A 20,238-nucleotide genomic window follows, 5' to 3' on the forward strand; every position below is an offset into this window, starting at 1 on the left:
TTAATAATTCACTGACAAAATGCAGGTGTCAACAAACGCTAACTTTGTAGAAATTAAAATGTGCTCCTTGTGTTTTTTGACTATTTTGAAAATTTAGCTAGCTGCTAACCTAAATCATTCTCGCATGTGCATATGCTGTAATCATCAATGCAAACAAAACTAATCAAATCAAACAATAATATTATATGTAATATGAATCAATAAAATAAAGTTGCTACTCACCAAATAGCTATTCGGACACAGTAAAACATTTATAAATGTGTTTATAAACTACATACTAATGAGCATTCATGCATTATAAATGATGAATTCAATAGTTATTAATCCTTAACTAATGCCAATAGTGTGTACCTATTATAAAGAGTTACCGTTTTATTTTGTTATTACTACAAGTGGCACTTGTTGATTGTTGACCCTGAAGGATTAAATGTCCTCTCTTGATTATAGCGCAGTTGTACAGAGTAGAACATCTGAAGCTGCTGTGAAATGGAAAGAAGACTCAGTCGGAACATTGACGAGAAGCAATTTCACTGTGAGTCGAACGGATGTCGCTGGTTGTGTCAGTGTTAAATGTCAAACCACATTTTAATACACACTCGCATGCACGCACACACACACACACACACACTCACACACAGGACCACTTGATAGGACATATAAACACCCAGAAAAACACACACACACGTGGCCCACTCCCTGAGCTCTCACACCAACACAGGAAGTCATAGGGTGACCCATTTCGAGCAGAGGTTTTATTTTGTTTGGTCTCGTACACACAATGTCACCGAGTGCAACGGAAATATACTGCGAGGGTAGAGAGTTAGCAGCGTTTCACACTGACCTTAGTGATTTATATGACATGTAGAATAAGCAGCGAACATCTTTCTCAAACCTGTTAAGCCAGAGAGGAAGAAATGCCAAACAATATTATTGATCTACTTATGGGATGATGATGACGATGATGATGATGATGATGATAGTATTTTAAAATATAACAACCTCAACTGACAACATTGGTGGCAAACCAGCTGCCTTTCCTTTGACAGGAGATAAAACAAAAACAGAAAAATACATATAAATGTACATACATATATATGCATATACATATACAGATACACATGTACACATGTACATATACACATATGCATATACATATACACATATATGCATATACATATACACATATATGCATATACATATACACATATATGCATATGCATATACATATAAGCATATGCATATACATATACATATAAGCATATGCATATACATATACATATAAGCATATGCATATACATATAAGCATATACTTATATACGCATATACATATACACACATATATGCATATACACATATACGCATATGCATATACACATATACTTATAAACGCATATACATATACACATATATACATATATGTACTGTGTATACATATATATATGTACACACACATATATATATACATATACACATACATATGAAGCAGACAAAAACAACTCAAGAAAGTGTGATGATCACTGACAGCAGTAGGATTTCGTCTATTTTCATGCTCCACTTTACAAAGTTATTTCATACATATAAGAAAAGTAATGCAAAATAAGCTGATACAATTCAAGAAACAACGTTTTAAAGTATTTGATAGGAATGTGGGATTCCCACAGCGCTGCACACGTGCTACAAATAATGACCCTGGTGCCCCCTAAGTCTGTCCTCTATCACAGTGTTTCTCTGGACCCACTGAAGGTTCCCCTGCTCCAACACACCTGATTCTAATGAACGGCTTCTGCTGACGAGATGACAGAGACATTATTTACATTTAAGCATTTAGCAGAAGAGGAATAAGCCACACAGAAGACATTTTTTGGAAAGAAATCCACGAGATAGGAACAGTGGACTGACAGAGGGTGAGAGTGCAGAGGGTGTCAGGTAAGTTGGGTACAGTCAATTCAAACTCGAATGATTGCAGCAATAATTACAGCCGTAAAATAAAAAAAAAACAGAGCTGATATGAGGTGCTAATTGAAAATGAGGGTTAAAGTAATATAAAAGGCTGCGGTAATTACTAACATTAATCATACAAGCACATTATGTAGTTCCCCTCTGATCCGTTTGCTCTGTGTCAAACAGCAGATAGTGACCATGGTGAGGAATTTAGCAGCTCAACATCCAGACACACAGACAAAAAAATAATAAAGCAACATGGGGCCTGATTATAGGATTTACATTTACCAGGTGAGCAGGAAAAACAGTCATTCTCAAATGAGCCCTTTTGTTTTGCACAGCAGTCATTTTTGACCTGTTTTTCAGCAGGAAGAGCGCAGGTGTTACAGGTCTGTACGTACTCCACAACAACAAAGACATTTACGACTCACAGCCCTCGTTCTTTTGGAGTATTTGCAGCTTCATCTGGGCACAACTTTTCCCTGCTCCAACACACCTGATTCAAATAAATGGCCATTTGATTCAGGTGTGTTGGAGCAGGGAAACATCTAAAACATGGAGGACAGTGAGTCCCGAGGAGCAGGATCGAGAAACACTGCCCTGTGAGGACTTCCAAGGGAGTCATGCACTTGAGTTTCTCGTCAAGTATGAAATGTTTTGTTCTTGTTCTTGCCGCCTCAAGAACAAGAACAAATCATGTAAAAAAATATATATATATATGAACCAGCACACCCCCTGAAGCTGAACAGATGTCAGCCATCATTCATTTGATCGTTTACAGCTGTACGTTTCCAACTGGGATCTGTCAAACACGACCGCAGTACCCACGCTAACCAGTCACACTGCTCAAAGTAAACGGAGATTGATGGATACGCTTCTATATGGATTTATTGCTGAACGTGTTCTGCAGTTCTTTGAGGGTGAGGTAGCCCGTTTTACAGGGCTCAGCCGACATGGAAGAAGACCTGCACATGGTATCCGCCAGCGGCCACGCTGCTGCACAGTCAGCAGAGGCAGCTGCTACAGGGGAATCGTCCAGCTCCTCACAGCATATCTGAGTTAGACTGGGAAGACGAGCGGGAGCTCGAGACGGAGGATAGGGAGAGGGAGGACACGCCCAGGACGCAGGATGCAGAGGGAGGATAAGGAGAGGTGAGCGCAGGCAATCATCTGAAACATCTCCTCCTTCTTCACTCATGTTCTCCTCGTATTTGTCGTCCTCTTCCTCGTCCTGTCTCATGCCAAAACCTGAGTCCGGGCTCTGAGGCTCCCTCTTTAAGCTCTCATAAGCCGAGGGAGACGAGGTGATGGAGGCGCACAGGGAGAGGTGGAGGGTGCGGCCGCCGTGCAGGTTGTGGAAGTCCTCCTGATAGGCGAAGTAGGCCGTACCGGGCTCAGTGCGAGCTACGCTGCTGGAGGAGCTGGACATGAAGTAGCCCATGTTTGAGAAGCAGGACGAAGAGGAGGAGGAATCGCAAACCACCCGGCCGGAGTCTGAGGCGGCAGAGGGGAAGCCCCTGGTGTGCAGCAGAGCGATGGTGGAGCTGGAGCACGCAGAGGTGGAGGGCACCGCATCCCAACGTTCACACACCTCCACGGGGGAGATGGCGTCACACGGCTCAGCCATGAAGAAGGAATCGGAAGCCGACAGAGGATTGAGCCATTTCTGAGAGAAGAGGAAAGAGTTGGACGAGAACACACTTTGATGGTTGACATTTTTAAATAAATGTCTTGATGTTGACTACATTGAATACAAGCGAGAGACAAAATAAGCGAGAAATTATTTCTAGAATCTGGGGCAGAATGTGGCTGCAGCTCTTTCCTTTTTCGTAGTAATCGGTGGTGAGTGGCGAGTGACATCACCCTACTTCTTATTAACCTGAACCAGGGCTGCAAACGGGAAATAGTTAAGGGCCCAGTCTGCTTTAGTATCAAGCCTCGGTGAGAGTACGATTATATAGTAGGGTATATACTACTAGCGTTCAAAAGTTTGGGGTCACTTAGAAATGTCCTTATGTTTGAAGGAAAAGCACTTTTTTTCAATGAATATAACATTAAATGAATCAGAAATACACTCTAATGGTACATTGTGTTTGCTAATCATGTTAGAAGGCTATTGGATGATTAGAAAACCCTTGTGCAATTATGTTAGCACAGCTGAAAACATAATAGAAACATCTGAGCCTTTTGTTCTATACAAGAACCGAATATATAAATATTTAAGCCCAGTAACAAATATCAGCACCAGTATTTTCAGTAAACATTTGTCATTTTTATTCAACGTTACCTTCAGAGTGCCTCCATGGACCGAGTGGAGAGTGGGGAAGTATTTGGAAGGGTTTGGTAACGGCTTTACACTGCGACGCCTGAGACAACATGAGACATCAATTATATTGGACACATCACATGCAAACACACACATTAACACTCTACACGGATACTCACCGTTTGCTCAGACAAGTCCTGCAAATGATGAACATTAGGACAATAAGAGCCACGCTCAGCATGGCCCCCCATGTCACCAGTGACGTTGAATTCAGGAGCCAATCTGAAACAGAGATCACATTTCATTGAGTAAAATACAGGATTATTAACCATTACAGAAACATAAAAACATATTTTGATAAATACCAATGCTGTTATTTTCGGGCAGCTGTGGCATAATAAATTCATTAAGCACTCTATATAAATAGATAATGTGCACTATTACTTGTTCCATTGTACATGGAATTGTAACTCATTCATCTTTGGCTCAACCATCAGCAGACGTGATAATCTGACCTGGATCATGACCTTCATCGTCCAGTCCTGGTCCAGTCCAGGACGTGGTCTGACTCCAGTCGCTCCAATTGCCGCTGTATTTGTCGCTCGGCTTCACTCTCACTCTGACCTGACAGTGGCCTTTCAGCTGCTGAGCAGGTATCTTTAACTGCTGCTCCTGTGTCCACATCACGCTGGCCTCCTGTGAACAGAACAGAATGTTGAGGACAGGTGAATTAAGAGGACAGGTGAATGATGAGAACGGGTGAATGAATGATGAGGACGGGTGAATGTTGGAGACAGGTGAATAAATGTTGAGGACAGGTGAACGACGAGAACAGGTGAATGATGAGGACGGGTGAATGAATGATGAGGACAAGTGAATGTTGGCGGCAGGTGAATGAATGATGAAGACAGGTGAATGAATAATGAGGACAGGTGAATGAATGACGAGGACAGGTGAATGATGAGGACAGGTGAATGTTGAGGACAGGTGAATGATGAAAACAGGTGAATGAAGAGGACAGGTGAATAATGAGAACAGGCAAATGACGAGGACAGGTGAATGAAGGGGACAGGTGAATGTGAGGACAGGTGAATGTGAGGACAGGTGAATGCTGAGGACAGGTGAAAAACGTGGACAGGTGAATGATGAGGACAGGTGAAATAAGATTACAAGTGAATGAAGGGGACAGGTGAATGGTGAGGACAGGTGAATAGGCAATTCAGGTCCCTGAGTGAGTGAGAAAGTTGAAGCATTTGTGACCTTTGACCCATTTTGACTGAAACATTATATAATGTAAATAATTAAATAAATAATAAAAATAATATAATATAATAATATAAAATATATAGTATAATATAAAAATATAAAATAAATAATTAAATAATAAGTAAATCCATATCATTTATTTTATCAGCACTTTAAATGTTTGCCTTTAATTAAAAGCAATTCATGTGAGATTTGTGTCCCCTTGTCCTTTTTGTACAACACAGGCATAGATATGATTAAGGTGAGCTCTTTGTTAAAAGTCTAAAATCTGTTTTCCTTGTGTCCCTGTTTTCTTTGTGAATTAAGTCATTTTAAACCCACAGTTTAATATATCTCTTCATAAAGAACTGCTTCGTGTTCATAGAAGCTCACCTTCCACGCCTGATGTTTCAGTTTGACCTGAAGTTGAAAATCAAAGGTTGTGATGTAGACTGAGAGCGGACTGCCTGGACTCCAGGATACACAGGTCTCATTAGCAGTGGCGCTAACGGAGGGAACATCTGGAGGATTCATTTTAACTGCAGGCACAAACACATGTGCACACCATCAATGAATACCTGATATTTAAAAGGGTTGAGCAAATATTTCTGAACTAAATCCACAAACAATGTAACAAAGTAACAAAGTTTGCAGAGAAAGTAGAAGCCGCTCACTGTGATTGAGTGGTCTGTACTTTGTGAGCCTCTCCATCAACCTGCCGTCACAGTCCACGCTGATGTTGCTGACTTCTTTATGGTTGAATATCTGGAGATGAATCATTCAAATAAAGCAATTTTAACAATGAACGCTGTGTCTTCCTGCTCTGACGGCTGAAGACAAAACAAAAAAAAAACGTAATAAAAGACATTTTTTATGAATAATGCAAATCAGTGACTTACTTCATCTTCAAAGACGAAAGTGCAGCCTGGAGGAGAGGTTCCCTGTGGTTTCAGCTTGCACACTCGGCTAATAAAACAAAACAATAGACATATTACAGGTGACCGACGGACGTGTTTACGCCAAGTTAATTTCCTCCTGCACCAAAATACTGACTTACGTAATTATCTTAGGACGTCTTGTGCCGTCCTCCAAGACCCAGGTTCTCTTGGTTCCATTGATCCAACAGTCCACACCAGGGTCCACTGAGGTGCTGTTCCACATGCAGCTGACTTTGTTGACAAAATCATTCACACAGGAAAGTCCTTGAGCGCAAAAGACATAACAACAACACATACTGGTAAGAGATAAGGACAAATCTTCTGTTTTTGTACAAGACAAAAGCGTAGCTGAAAACAACAACAAAAAGAAGAGAAATCCTACCCTGTGACCCTTTGTGGGAATGTGCCGCATGGGCCGGAACCAGAAGCACCAGGACGTAAAAGGGCCACAGCGTCTCCATGACTGTGAACGCAGAGGGACAATATGTTATCACACCTATACTACTTAAAGTTATTTGTTTTTGAGCTGACTTAAGTAATGTGTTGTGAGGTTAAGTTGCTATTTAATGGGAGGATTAGAGTCCCCCCCCCCCCCCTCATATATCTCAAAAGTCATATTCATCACAACCCCAGGAACCAGTTGTTGCAAATACATAATCTACATTATCATGACAATATGAATCATTGGTGCTTAATGCATGAACTTATTCAGAAGAAAACAATGCAGATGTACACTACCGTTCAAAAGTTTGGGGTCACCTATACAATTTCTTTATGTTTTTCATTAAAAGTCACACTTTCATTCATCAAAAGAGTTGCAAAATCAAGAGAACATATAGTCAAGACATTGGTGTGATTAGAAAAAAAGGATTTTTATTCAAACATAACCTAATTGCACAAGGGTTTTCTAATCATCCAATAGCCTTCTAATGTGATTAGCAAACGCAATGTACCATTAGAACACTGGAAATGGGCCCCTAACCCTAACCCAAAACCCACACCTATGTACATATTCCATTAAAAACCAGACGTTTGCAGGTAGAATAGACGTTTACCACATAACAATGTATAGAGTGTATTTCTGATTAATTTAATGTTATATTCATTGAAAAAAAGTGTTTTTCCTTAAAAAATAAGGACATTTCTAAGTGACCCCAAACTTTTGAACGGTAGCGTGTGTTAAAAAACAAAATATTTGTGGTATAGGCTGTTGCATTTTTCAATGAAAATACATGTAAGTAAAGTTAGGGAATTCATTCTGAAACTAACCGTGAACATAGTTGGCCTAAATGTTAATTACTCATCTTGAGAAGGGAGCAGCTATAAGTGAAACCCCCAAAAAAACAAAAACAAAAACTCAAAACACGAGCACCTGTGCCGTACGGCTACAGAGCGGCCCGCAATAATAATAGTACTCAGTTTAGTCTGATTTTACACGTTACGCTCTGTAAAAAAAAAACGTTAGACATAGAGCAGGTGCACAGAAGACCTTCACCCAAAGTCACACATTGTTGTGCCCAGACTGAGTCATCAGCGGCTCCGTTCTAAACCTCGTAACCGACTAAGTTAAGTGACTCTGAGAAAGGTCAAGATGCGTCACTGAAATGATGCACGTTATAAAAAAAAAGTTATTCACAGTGGAAACTAAAGTGTGAGCAGATCAGGAAGCCGACTCAAGGGGAATAGTGTCACAAAAATAGCATATAGTCATATTGTAATAAATAAATAATTTTAAAATAGAGAGAGAGAGAAAAAGTGAAATAGTACCTTATTAGTCTGGGTCAGTAAAGGCAGCAGGGGGACACTGAGGTCATTGTCGTCCTCTCCTGTGGACTGATGTCTGTGGAGGTCGTCTCTTCTGTCTCTATCTCAATGTTTTGACCAATCTCTCTGACTCTCTCTCAATAGTCGCTCCATTCTTCTTTGAAGTGCCCATGCACTGACTTTTTCCACTTTTAACCACAGCTGGTGTCTGGGGTTACAGGAAGTGTCTTAAAGCTGTGAGTATAGAAGGAGAGAGAGAGAGAGAGAGAGAGGAGAGAGAGAGAAAGGTGATATAACTCGAGGACCGCCCCCTCTCCAGCAGCGACTCAGACCCCCGCATCATGACTTTTTTAGATAATAATTGTACTGAAAATAAGAAATACAAAGCAAAACCGCATCCTGTTTCAGACACGATGTAAAGCGGATTGTAGGGAAGAGAAATCTGCGCGCCGTCTTCTGAAGTGGTTCACGGCAGCCAAACAGCTTCAGATGAAGATTTCGGATGATTAAAGAGGTTCCAAAGCTGCCAGATTTGAGAAAGAAATACACACATAAGACAAAATATTCAGCGTCGTCAACAAAAAAAAAACCCCACTGCTGTTACAGCCGCAACCACGGCAGGAACTGCTTCTGTGGAGGTTCAACAAATAGGGTTTGTCCCTTACTTTCCAAAATGTAAAACATAGTCAGAAGGACCATAAGTACATTTATTTGACATCATTAAAATGGTAATGACCATCCACTTATTAGCACTATGTCCTATTGCATACTTGACTGAATATATTTGTATCCATATTTTACTTATTTCATTACAAACACAGATTAGTGCAGATCTTATTTTTCAGGACACTTCCATTCATTTGGACGACCTAAACACAGCCTTATCCCCAAACTTAACCTAAACACGATTCAAATCTTAGTCATAAACTCCTCAAAAATTCTCATCCTCATTAAGACCAGGTTTTGGTCTCCATGAAAAAAGGCCAGTGTTTATGCCAGAAAAGGTCCTTAAGTCATTGAAATGATTCCATGACAAAAAAAACAGTAAGCACAGCAACTAAATATGAAGGTTCTGAGTCGACTCACTCTTAATCTCCACCACAGTCAGCAGACTGCTCCTTTAGATGGCTAGCTAGTTTAGATAGATAGATAGATAGATAGATAGATAGATAGATAGATAGATAGATAGATAGACAGACAGACAGACAGACAGACAGACAGACAGACAGACAGACGGCTAGCTAGTTTAGATAGATAGACAGACAGATGGCTAGCTCGCTAAGATAGATAGATAAATAGATGCTAGCTAGCTAAGAGATAGATAGATAGATAGATAGATAGATAGATAGATAGATAGATAGATAGATAGATAGATAGATAGATAGATAGATAGATAGATAGATAGATAGATAGATAGATAGATAGATAGATAGATGCTAGCTAGCTAAGATAGATAGCTTAGTGTTAGTGATAGTGTTTATGCCAGGAAAGGTCCTAAAGTGATTGAAATGATTCCATGACGTAAAAAAAACAGTAACGACGCCAACTAAATATGAAGGTTCCGAGTCGACTCATTACTCTTAATCTCCACATAATTATATACACAATCTCTAAGTGTGCTTTGCTCATCATGCTACTGTATACTTTAGAAATGCCAGTGAAACTACATGGAGCCATGTTGCAGATGATGATGAAACGTAAACAGACAGGTTGCGAAATGTTGACATTTTCCTTTGTTCTAGTGCAATAAGTGTGCCACTGTCAACACCATTGATTATATCAGTGTGTGGATTTTTAACCAATGCTCTATAATCTCAAAGTGTTCATCTCAGTCTTAAAGGTCAATGAAAGGCCATCGAGTGACTGCAGACCACAAAAGCGTTCAGGCATACGCACACTGTTGCAACACAATACGCTTGAACTCTGCATTCGGCAGATGCCTGATTTGGCTGAGTGGGTTCAGGCCTGCAGTAGACTGGAGGATGCAAACCCCCACCCCCGCCACCCCCACCACCCCCCAGTACTCGCTCACTACTAGTTCCTGCTGTTAGTACGGTGTCAGCATCAACCAGAGTGCACGCAGAGGGGATGTGGGAGGAAGGAGAGCGTACACTTGTTGAAAAGGTCAAAGTCCGCCATTTCTGAGGCGGGAAGCTGCCAAGACCAGAGAGATGTTTGTGCTCCGACGGCAACAAGACACTCCATCAGTAGACCACAACGACAGAGGGGGGTGTGGGGGGGGCAAGTGTTGGGTCAGTGGTGAAGAGGTGTGAAAAACATTTCTCAACTCTGGAACATGATAGTTGGCATCAAATCTACAATCTGAAGTTTTGACTCAACCAAGTGGTGTTGCATATTAACCTTCTGCAATAAATAAAAAAAAGATTCTCATACCACTGCAGGTTCCACGCAGAGTCATCGGAAAGAAAACTTGAGCATCGGCAGCAATGCCAGCAGCTGTGAGGCCACACGTGGGCACAACAAACAAATGTGAGCGCTCAGGGCTGATGTCAGCCGACTGCTCCTTTAGATGGATAGATGGCTAGCTAAGAAAGAAAGAAGCTAGCTAAGATGGATGGATGGATGGGTGGGTAGGTAGGTAGCTGATCCACATACAAGAGGTATGACAGCAGACTGCTCCTTTAGATGGCTAGTTAGCTAAGATAGATAGATAGATAGATAGATAGATAGATAGATAGATAGATAGATAGATAGATAGATAGATAGATAGATAGATAGATAGATAGATAGATAGATAGATAGATAGACAGACCGATGGCTAGCTAGCTAAGATAGATAGATACCCGGGGAACATATATACTATCCCGATGCTAGCTAGCTAAGATATAGATAGATAGATAGATAGATAGATAGATAGATAGATAGATAGATAGATAGATAGATAGATAGATAGATAGATAGATAGATAGATAGATAGATAGATAGATAGATAGATAGATAGATAGATAGATAGATAGATAATCCACATACAAGAGGTATGACAGCAGACTGCTCCTTTAGATGGATAGATGGCTAGTTAGCTTAGATAGATAGATAGATAGATAGATAGATAGATAGATAGATAGATAGATAGATAGATAGATAGATAGATAGATAGATAGATAGATAGATAGATAGATAGATAGATAGATAGATAGATAGATAGATAGATAGATAGATAGATAGATAGACAGACAGAGTAAGAGTTATAGGAAGTAAAATGTATTCATATGAATGTAAAGTGTTGCTTATATGTATTGACTGAACACCTTAACTGGGATTTGCATGAAAGCCATCTCGTAAACCTTACTCTTTTTAAGCGTAGTGAAGAACAGAGTAGATCTGAACCACATATTCTCATTATATATAGGTCTGGCCTGACAGGAGAGGCAGCAGGTTGTGATAAACAGCAAGTTTCAGTGGTTTCTGTAGAAACCACCTCCATTCCTTTCACAGGGGCCTTTTACTCATCATCACACAGTGTGACAAATGAAACCCTTCCGCTGCTGCCACTTCTTTACTTTTAGTCTGAGTGAGGATGAAAACACTCCATCTCCTTCTTTGTTTAGAAAGAGCTATATTTCAGAATCTTGACACATGATATAAAGTAACCTATCAGTGTCCTTACACACCAAAAATGTGTGTTTTCACTGTCCAAATGTAGCAGCACAATGAATTCTTCATTGTCGTTATCATTTGGCCGGTTTCACACCTTGTTTTTCGCATCTCTAAAGTCACCAGAAGTGTGAAAAACCCAGCTGCTGTGTGTGTGTTGTGGTAGGAAGCAGGACCTCATTTTGCGGTGAACCTTTTTTCCATTTTCGTCAGCATCTTGCCGAGCTTCTGGTTCATGATGTTTCTCTCTGTCCACTGGACTGCAGACAAACAACAGCAACACAATGAGCACAAACATTAAAAGTGTATCGAGAGATAAAGGGAGGAAAGAAGAACACTTACCCATGTCATTTGTCTTGTGTCCATATCAGACACGAGGGTCAGTGGGCGAGGTGTTGTGAGGGTGTCTGATGAATGAGTCATGGGTGATGGATTTCCATATGAAAGCAGCACCTGGACAACGTTCAGTACATGAAATGATGAAAGAAACACTATTCCACCTTAAGATATCAGCTTCAAAAACAGTTTTCATGCGTCACTGCCTCGAATTGCACCTCTTTCATTTCCAATCATGACGCCCTAATGTTTGTCGTTGCCAAGCAAATAAGAGTGAACAGTGAACTGAAGTCAGACAGTCTTTCATTATTTTATTTTATTTTTTTACTATAGCAACAGCAAGTCGAGCATGATGATGCTTGAAGATAGATACCTTCTACTTTTAAACTTGCTTGAACATAAGTATCCATAACCTTTGCTAGGACACATAATAATTTACGTGGCTCTCAAGATGTTTCTGCACCTTGCCTCAAGTCCACTACATGACGTCAACTGACTGGACTTGACTGGCCTGTCTCACTTTACTAGCACGGTGTTATAGTTGCTTCTGTGGTTCGGGTCATTTGACAATGGACAAAGGGGCTTTGTGCAATCAAGCAATTGTGCAACGATGCACTTTATATTTTCTATAACAAGAACATGTACAATAATTGACACTTAACTATCATCCAACGTCACTGGTGCTTTATGAACAGCTGTTTTTACATGTCAAGTCAAGTCCACTTTATTTCTAGAGCACTTTTAAAGGGACACTTTGTAGTATTTATGGGTTTATATGACCCAAAATCCACTTTTTCATACATATTATGTGCTCCTGCATTGTCTAGTCTCTGTATAATAGTTTTTGTTTCATTTTCGTAGTGTTTCAAAAAGTCATGTAAAATAACATGGTCGCGGGCCGCTGTTGCATTGCCACTGTTAGCAGCGAGACGCCATTTCTACGGGAGCCTGTAAGGACAAACCCGAGAGAACAAATCGAGCGTCGAGACGAGGCTGAGCGGATCTTTTTACGCGTTTAGAATGGAGGACCACACGTATTTTACAGCGAATAAAGAAACACCAGTATCTGACCGTACGCCTGCACCACGGAGAAAGACGACAAGGATGACATTTGACTGGCTGAGGATATAGTAGCGCTCAGGGAAGGGAGGGGGTGAGCAGAGGAGCAGTTCGTTGTTGTAAATTTCAGCCTCTCCTCTAGATGTCCCTATAAACTACTTACTTCACCTTCAAAAACAGATTTAAAGGCACAGCAACATAAAAGGTATGACATGAAATCAATAAAAATAGAAGAAAAACAGTAAACTAGTGACGTAATAGAATAGTAAAATGGTAAAAAACGACATGGAAGGGTTCGAGTTGACTATTTTTTATCCTGAAGTGAAGGCCAAGGAGAAGAGGTGTCTTTAAAAGCCATTTAAAATGTTCAATGGTAAGGGCAGATTTAATTTCCATAGGTTACTCGTTCCAAATATTAGGGGCAGCTACAGAAAAGGCCCAGGGTTTTTAGTTGGGATTTTGACACTAAAATCTAAAAGGAGCCCGTTATTAGACCTCAGAGCTCAGGATGGAGCGTGACGGAAAAAAACCATTTCTGTGAAGTCTCATGTCCCCATGTTTTCCATTTTTATCCCTTGTAACGTCAACCTGCCAAGGGACTTCAGGTAGAAGTTAGCCTCTGGCTCCAACCTGTCATATTTACATTTTAATGTTTAGCAATCACAAAATTCAAATGCTGCCATCTTTCGCATGGTCTAATGAAAAATAAAAGCAACTATATTGGCTATTGAAGCTTTGGAGTGAGACTGTACATTGAAGAACAGACCTGGAAATACATTGTTGAGGAGAAGGTGGCTTAAGCTGTGGAGAGCTGAAGAGGCTGGTCCAGGATTAGCATAGTGCGCCAGCAACACAGGGCTTTCGATTGCCCTCACCTACAACACAGAACAGCTCAGAGGAAGTCATAACATCTAAAAACACACAAAAAAAGAGAAGAAAATCTTAGGTTTCTCACCTGTTTGCCCCACTGAGGTCGCACCGCCATCATAAACCATAGGAGACGTGAGGCAAAACAAAAAGGTGTTAAAGGTGTTGAATTTCCTGAGAATGACTTGCGACACCCGAGCGCCAGATTTCACCTTTAGACAAAAAAAAATAAGAAAAAAAGAGCGAACAAAGAATACAAAAAAACACCCCAGATGAATTTAAGTTATTTTCCTGCTGCAGTGACAGACGATGTTAATCAAGGACGCATGTTAAAGAACTGTTTGTAACCAAAATCTCCGTTTATTCTTCTCAAACACTTTTGAATGTCTTAAACCAAACACCAGATTTTACAGACACATACAATCCCAGGATGACACAAATGTACTTCATTAAATCAGTTTAATTACCCGCCCTCCAAAAGAAATCACAAAAAAACATGTTTTTTTTTTATTTTATTCAATTTTATTTCACAATTATATGCCATTTATTGTGTTCTTTGTTATAATACCACACACTAATGTCAACTGGCTAAAACAATATAAAACATAACTTCCACATTTGTTTTTTTTTTATATTTATAATATGTACATGCACTCATATTTAGAGGCAAAAAACAAAATTCTGAGGCCTTTGCTTACTCTCAAGTGCACTTTTAATTGCCTTCTATTTGAGAGGCCAATCCAATGAAGATTGTGTGGAGTTGCCAGTTTATGGATTTTTTTTTTAAAAGATTGACATTAACTTTGTAATAAGCATTTGTGGGATGAAATAAATGAATAGCGACAAAAAAAACACAAACAAAAACAGACACATCAACAGTTTAAATAAACTCCTCTATGCTCTGTCTCGTGCAGTAATCTGTGTTGTCCGTTGAGAAGCTGATGACAAGTTTCACTCCCAGTCAGATTCACAAAAAGAATCTTAACACATAACAAGAACTAATCGTCTTCGTAAAACCACAGTAAAGATGAGCGGAGTTCACTGGAGGAAGCCAAGCACTGACCCCGCCCGACCATTTTTCACACCCCTTTGCTTGTCGGAGATGGACAGAGCACGACATCCTGTGTCAACAACACAACTGCTCACGCTTTAGTTTGAAACACACAAATGAGAGGATTGTCTTTCAGTTCAACCTCACATGTTCCTTTTCTCCTGTTGACATTCGATGTGGCGGGGGAATTCAATTTATAGTACAGTAGCACAAAGGGAATTTAACTTCCATTGTATTTCTGACAGCTCTGTCCCAGTTAATACCCATATTTATGAAACACTATCTACAACATTTCTGGATCTGACGCTTTGATAAAAACTGTAAAATTACAAATAGGCAAACGCTCCTCGGCCACAGCTGACTCCACGTTACACTGAGAGGAATCGTGTTTCTACAGCTCTGTCCTTACGTTGGCATGACTTACGGGGATTAATGGAGGCACCGTAGCACTTTGCAGCACTCGTGACAAAAACTGGGAATGGATTTTTTTTTTTTTTTACAAGGGTAACAAACAAACAGCAAAGGTGGGTGTGGACAGCTGAGCTCTAGGACCATCAGCTATGCCATAAAAATGCATAAATATTTATTGAAGATTGGTAAAAGTGTGATCTTTTGGCGGAAACAAAAGAAATAAAGAATAAAAGAAAGAGTGTAATGGGTGAAAGAGTCTAATAATACTCAGACGTGGATTGTTGTTGGAGTGGTCCTTCAGTTGCTGCCCGCCTCCTGTTTGAGATGATGAGTTCAGGTTGCTCTGGCAGGATCGAGGCCTGCACTCCTCTCTATGTCGGGGCAAACTTCTTGGCCTGTGCCCTTACCCGCTTCTCATAGTCCATCCTGTTCTGACTATAAAACGAGATGGATAGAGATATTTAAAACCCTGGTTTAAATGGGGCTTATTTCCTAGACATTATATTAATATTTTCACCTGGAAATTCACAATGTTTACCATAAGCATAGACATAGAAAATAGACCTAGTCTTGCAGAAGTGAAGTCCAGGAGGTAGGACAACAGCTAGCCACCAGGGGGCGAAGTCTCTGGAAAATGAGTCTAATTCTCACTTCATTTATAATGGCAGTTAACATTTTTGTCAGCAGCTCTAGGTCTGAATCACTAGTATGAGGACTTTTTCACAAGAACATGATGTCAGTCAAGTTATGTTCCCATTTAGTTTAAAAAAAGAAGAAGAAAAATTACAGCACATGAAAGGACAAAAGTGTGATTGACAGCTGGTATTTGTTTCTGGCTCCTTCAGATATGGCAGCCGTCAAATTGGGAATCTCCGGGCTTCACGACAGCAATTTTATTTAGAACTGGAAGACTGTGTCCATTTTGTATCTGAAGTAAATTCCTTTTATCTAACAAATAATAACACGTGGAATGCAGAAATGTCACACTATAATTAAAAGCTGCAAACGGGGAAAAAAGGGCTGACATTTCACCTCAACAAGTTGACTTTGTCTTTACATTATAATGACTAAATAACACACAAACTAGAAAAAGCACTTCAGAGAGTGAAAACCTCTGCCAAGGTCATTTAGAATCTGGATTCACATCAAGATCACTACATCCTCAAGGGTCAGTCCAAATCTGTCCTTCACCTTTAGAGTTCTGCAGCTCACAGACTGGCAGACGAAAATACACAACCCCCTCGGGTCGCCAAGGTAATTACTCAGGCGTCAGTGTAGTGCAGTAAACTTACCAGTAAATTGTGTAAGCCTCTGCTTGTGCTGGGTCTTGAATGTTGGGCTCATTCAGCAGCTCCTGGATGCCCAACAGGATCTTAAAGTATAATCAATAATCAGTACAGTCAGTGCGGTAATTCAATGACTTAAAAAACATCTTTGCACAGCAATACACACGCACACGTGCAATAAAAAACATTTTACATTCAGTGACTGGAACAGATGGTCATAGAAATGAGAAATGAAAGGTTCAAACCTGTTTGATGGTGATGGCTGGCCTCCAGTCCTTGTCCTCCTCCAGGATGGACAGACACACCGTGCCTGACGGGTAGACATTTGGGTGGAATATTGGGGGCTCGAACTTGCCTGAGTGGAAACGAATGCAAATAGGGTCCACATTTTTAAAAGGCAAAAATGACGTGGAAAAATTAAAAATTTAAATTACTGAGTACAATACCTGATGTTTTCACTCAATAGCTCTAAAACACAGAAGAATCTGTGAAAGTGCTGACATTTTGGAAATCTTTCCATGGCAAACAGTGCAACCGTTCTCACGTTTATCTATCTACCATCAATGAGCTTATGTGTTTGTTCAACACGTTTCTCGCAAGGATGTTTTACCATCACATAAATTAACTTCCATCTCATATTAAGGTGGTGGCTAAATCTTCTGTAATAGTTTTGTAAATATTTCCAAGTACAAAGAATTTACTCATACTCACATTTGGGTGGAGAGGAAGGGTAGTCGTCTTTAAACAGCATTCTGAGTTTGTAGAGTCCCCCCTCCCATAAGGTCTAATGAAAGAATAAAGAAATTGTCATGACTACTCACTGAGAGCACTTCCATCTTCCTCTTAAAACAAATCTTTGGAGATGATTATGTAACGGGTACTGCTCTGAAATGAAATGCAAGCTGCATGTTTTGAAAGTTTGATGGTGCTTTGCACAGAAACAACTGGTTTTGCACTAAACCAGATTTGCATACACTGAAAATACAAAAGGCCTTAAGTTACATTTTAATTCTATTGTGCAACAGTTAGGAGGGTTTGGACTTAGAGTCGTCCTCTCAGAAAAGCTCTGTAGGCTCACCTGAGACGTGGGGTAAAGACCAAAACACCGCTAATGTTGCAGTGTTTCACAGGGACAATAAAAAGAATGAATAATCTCTTTAAAATAAAAATCATCTGGTTTTTGTTGCCTGGCAGTTTCTTGCCAAAATGACATTGTTTTGGTCATGTGATGTCTTCTATTAGTGATCAATTCATACAAAAAACACCATTATTGTATTAAATGGGCCACCATAGTCACCTGATGTGCTAGGAAAAGGGAGGGGTGAGGGAAGGAGTCCTCTGACACAATCTGCACCTTCAGATATCACTAATTCAAAGTGGCCATTTAAGTACAGTACTTGAGTAAATGTCATCCTCATTATAAATGAAAAGACATTTAAGCATGAGCAAATATTTACAAGGTGTCAATTTTACAGTCACAAATGCCATCTTGCAAAAACTACAGAATATCGACTGTGTTTATTTTATTCTGGTAATTCTAGTAAGTCAGAAAGTCACTTACTCCTTTCTTCCCTGGAATGGCACATTCCCAGTTCATCAGATTCATGGTCCCATCAGGATTCTTTGTGGGCACGGCAACAAAACCCTGCATGACAGACATTAAACATTCAATTCAGCCTCACTGGGCTTCTTCTCTGAGAAGTCAGAAATGAATCAAGCATAATATTTAACCACTAAAACCAAATTTTAACTAAATAACTATAATTTGACATCTTACTCAAGAAATAACAATGTGTGTCACTATTTTATCTGGGGGGGTTTTAAAAAACTGAGAATTTGAATATTCTTGGATAACAATAATAATAATATTTTAGCATTAAAAATATAATTCTAGTTAAAGAGCTTCTACATACTGATGTCTTTATTAACCATTACAGAAACATAAACACATATATTGATAATTACCAATGCTGTTCATTTAGGGCAGTTAAATTATAAATGTGTTAAGCACTGTATATGTGGTTTATAATGGTTAAGCAATGGGTTATAATGTTGAAAAAGTGGAGCCCACTTCACAGAGCTGCTTACAAATGGATGGTCTTTCCTCCAGGCTTTGCGCTCCTGTGACAGTCTACTAAGAGCAATGCCGGACATTGTTGCTCATCAACGCCTCCCTGTGGAAAAACATTATCAAACAAATTAATATTTCCACTCACGATGTGGACAATTTAAATGGTGTGGTTCAGACGGTTTCAAATAAACCGGCGACAATTTACTACATTGCATTAACTAGTGTTACCTGTTAACGAGTGCAGGATAAAGTATACTGTTTAACAGCCGCCAGCGTACAAGACAGAAAACCACCACAGTAACCAGTACACTTACAGAAGCGCACTTACACTAGAGTAACTCATAAATGACAACCTTTACGCTCAACTTACCTTGTATTTGATTCAGCTAAATATTAGAATTACGTGGGTTGGTGGACTAGCTGTTTTGCTCTGCTAGCGCTAACGTAACGACCGAAAACACACCCTTCGGCGTTAAAAAAACAAAATTACTGGGCCAGGTAGGACGAAAAGGACCAGACCGAACGACGCTCCTGTTTTTATCAACATTCGTCAAACACACTTAACGATATATTCGGTGTTTCTCTGGACACCAAGCACAGTTCTGTAAAAGACAAAATAATTGCTAATGTCGTTCCAGCAGCTAGCCTATCATCAAAAGGACCCCAATTTGTTTATTTCGTCAGGACCACCAGGCAGTTCACGGGGCACCTAAGTGACAAACGTCAGAAATGGTTGGCCATCTTTGTTGTGGCTTTTGCGCAAAAGCCTGTTTCGTTTAAATAAATGAAGACAAGTGTAAATAATACATGAATAAATGACCAAATTAACACTGTTTGGAAATGAAAAGTATGTATTTATTTATACATTTTTGTGTTCTTGTGTCTAACTGTTCATTAATCCCAAATCAGAATTTATTACAGTACAGTACATTTATTACACAAGAGCCCCCCATCCATGCACTGTTATCAAATCTGATTTAAGGAGACATAAATAATTAAATTAAATAAATAAATAAAGTAAGGTGAAAGTAAAGCACAATCTGAGTGTCCTGTCAATGTTTACTGGCTTTAAAGCAGGGGTCTCAAACTGGCGGCCCGGTGGCCACATGCGGCCCCGCAATCGATTGCATACGGCCCCCCACTTAATATCATGTTATAATGAAAACATGGCCCAGGACCTCACCGTCTTTTCAGTATTCCAGTCCAGTATTTATTTATTTTTAAATTTAGTAGTTCAGTGTTTTTCCATGTGCAAATTAGTTTAATTTTAAAAGAGAGAACTAACAGATAAACAAAAAACATGACAACCTACCAGAAGAAATCAAGCACCCATTTATTATAAAATTAAAAATGTAGATATTACATAGTGCACCTTTACCAGAATCTTC

The 20,238-nt window shown here is 39.7% G+C and overlaps 2 protein-coding genes across 2 annotated transcripts; both read right to left on the reverse strand.

The window, feature by feature from the left end:
* Positions 1-2,818: 2,818 nt before the first annotated feature.
* Positions 2,819-14,149, reverse strand: il2rb (interleukin 2 receptor, beta; the record flags this gene model as incomplete). The annotated part of the gene is made up of 12 exons (XM_083896552.1): positions 2,819-3,024; positions 3,190-3,607; positions 4,229-4,307; positions 4,387-4,489; positions 4,723-4,903; positions 5,846-5,991; positions 6,127-6,217; positions 6,352-6,418; positions 6,510-6,654; positions 6,773-6,853; positions 13,931-14,039; positions 14,120-14,149. 12 exons carry the CDS (start codon positions 14,147-14,149, stop codon positions 2,819-2,821), a joined length of 1,656 nt encoding a protein of 551 aa, XP_083752678.1.
* Positions 14,150-14,503: 354 nt separating this feature from the next.
* LOC310932969 (SUMO-conjugating enzyme UBC9-like) lies at positions 14,504-19,496 on the reverse strand. Its single transcript, XM_083896385.1, has 7 exons — positions 19,221-19,496; positions 18,868-18,953; positions 18,341-18,424; positions 17,491-17,563; positions 17,025-17,134; positions 16,786-16,865; positions 14,504-15,928 (listed from the first exon to the last, which is right to left on the reverse strand). Exons 2-7 carry the CDS (start codon positions 18,931-18,933, stop codon positions 15,865-15,867), a joined length of 477 nt encoding a protein of 158 aa, XP_083752511.1. The 5' UTR covers positions 18,934-18,953; positions 19,221-19,496; the 3' UTR covers positions 14,504-15,864.
* Positions 19,497-20,238: the final 742 nt, after the last annotated feature.

Source organism: Microchirus variegatus (genome assembly GCF_963457635.1).
Source record: "Microchirus variegatus genome assembly, chromosome: 10".
Lineage (NCBI taxonomy): Eukaryota > Metazoa > Chordata > Actinopteri > Pleuronectiformes > Soleidae > Microchirus > Microchirus variegatus.

Excerpts from the sequence above, each read along its gene's own strand:
- LOC310932969 (XM_083896385.1), bottom strand. The coding sequence starts at position 18,933 with ATGTCCGGCATTGCTCTTAGTAGACTGTCACAGGAGCGCAAAGCCTGG. Across the intron at positions 16,866-17,024 it reads CAGCCATCACCATCAAACAG|ATCCTGTTGGGCATCCAGGA; the intron begins GTTTGAACCTTT and ends TTATACTTTAAG. Across the intron at positions 15,929-16,785 it reads GAGGCTTACACAATTTACTG|TCAGAACAGGATGGACTATG; the intron begins GTAAGTTTACTG and ends CTCGTTTTATAG.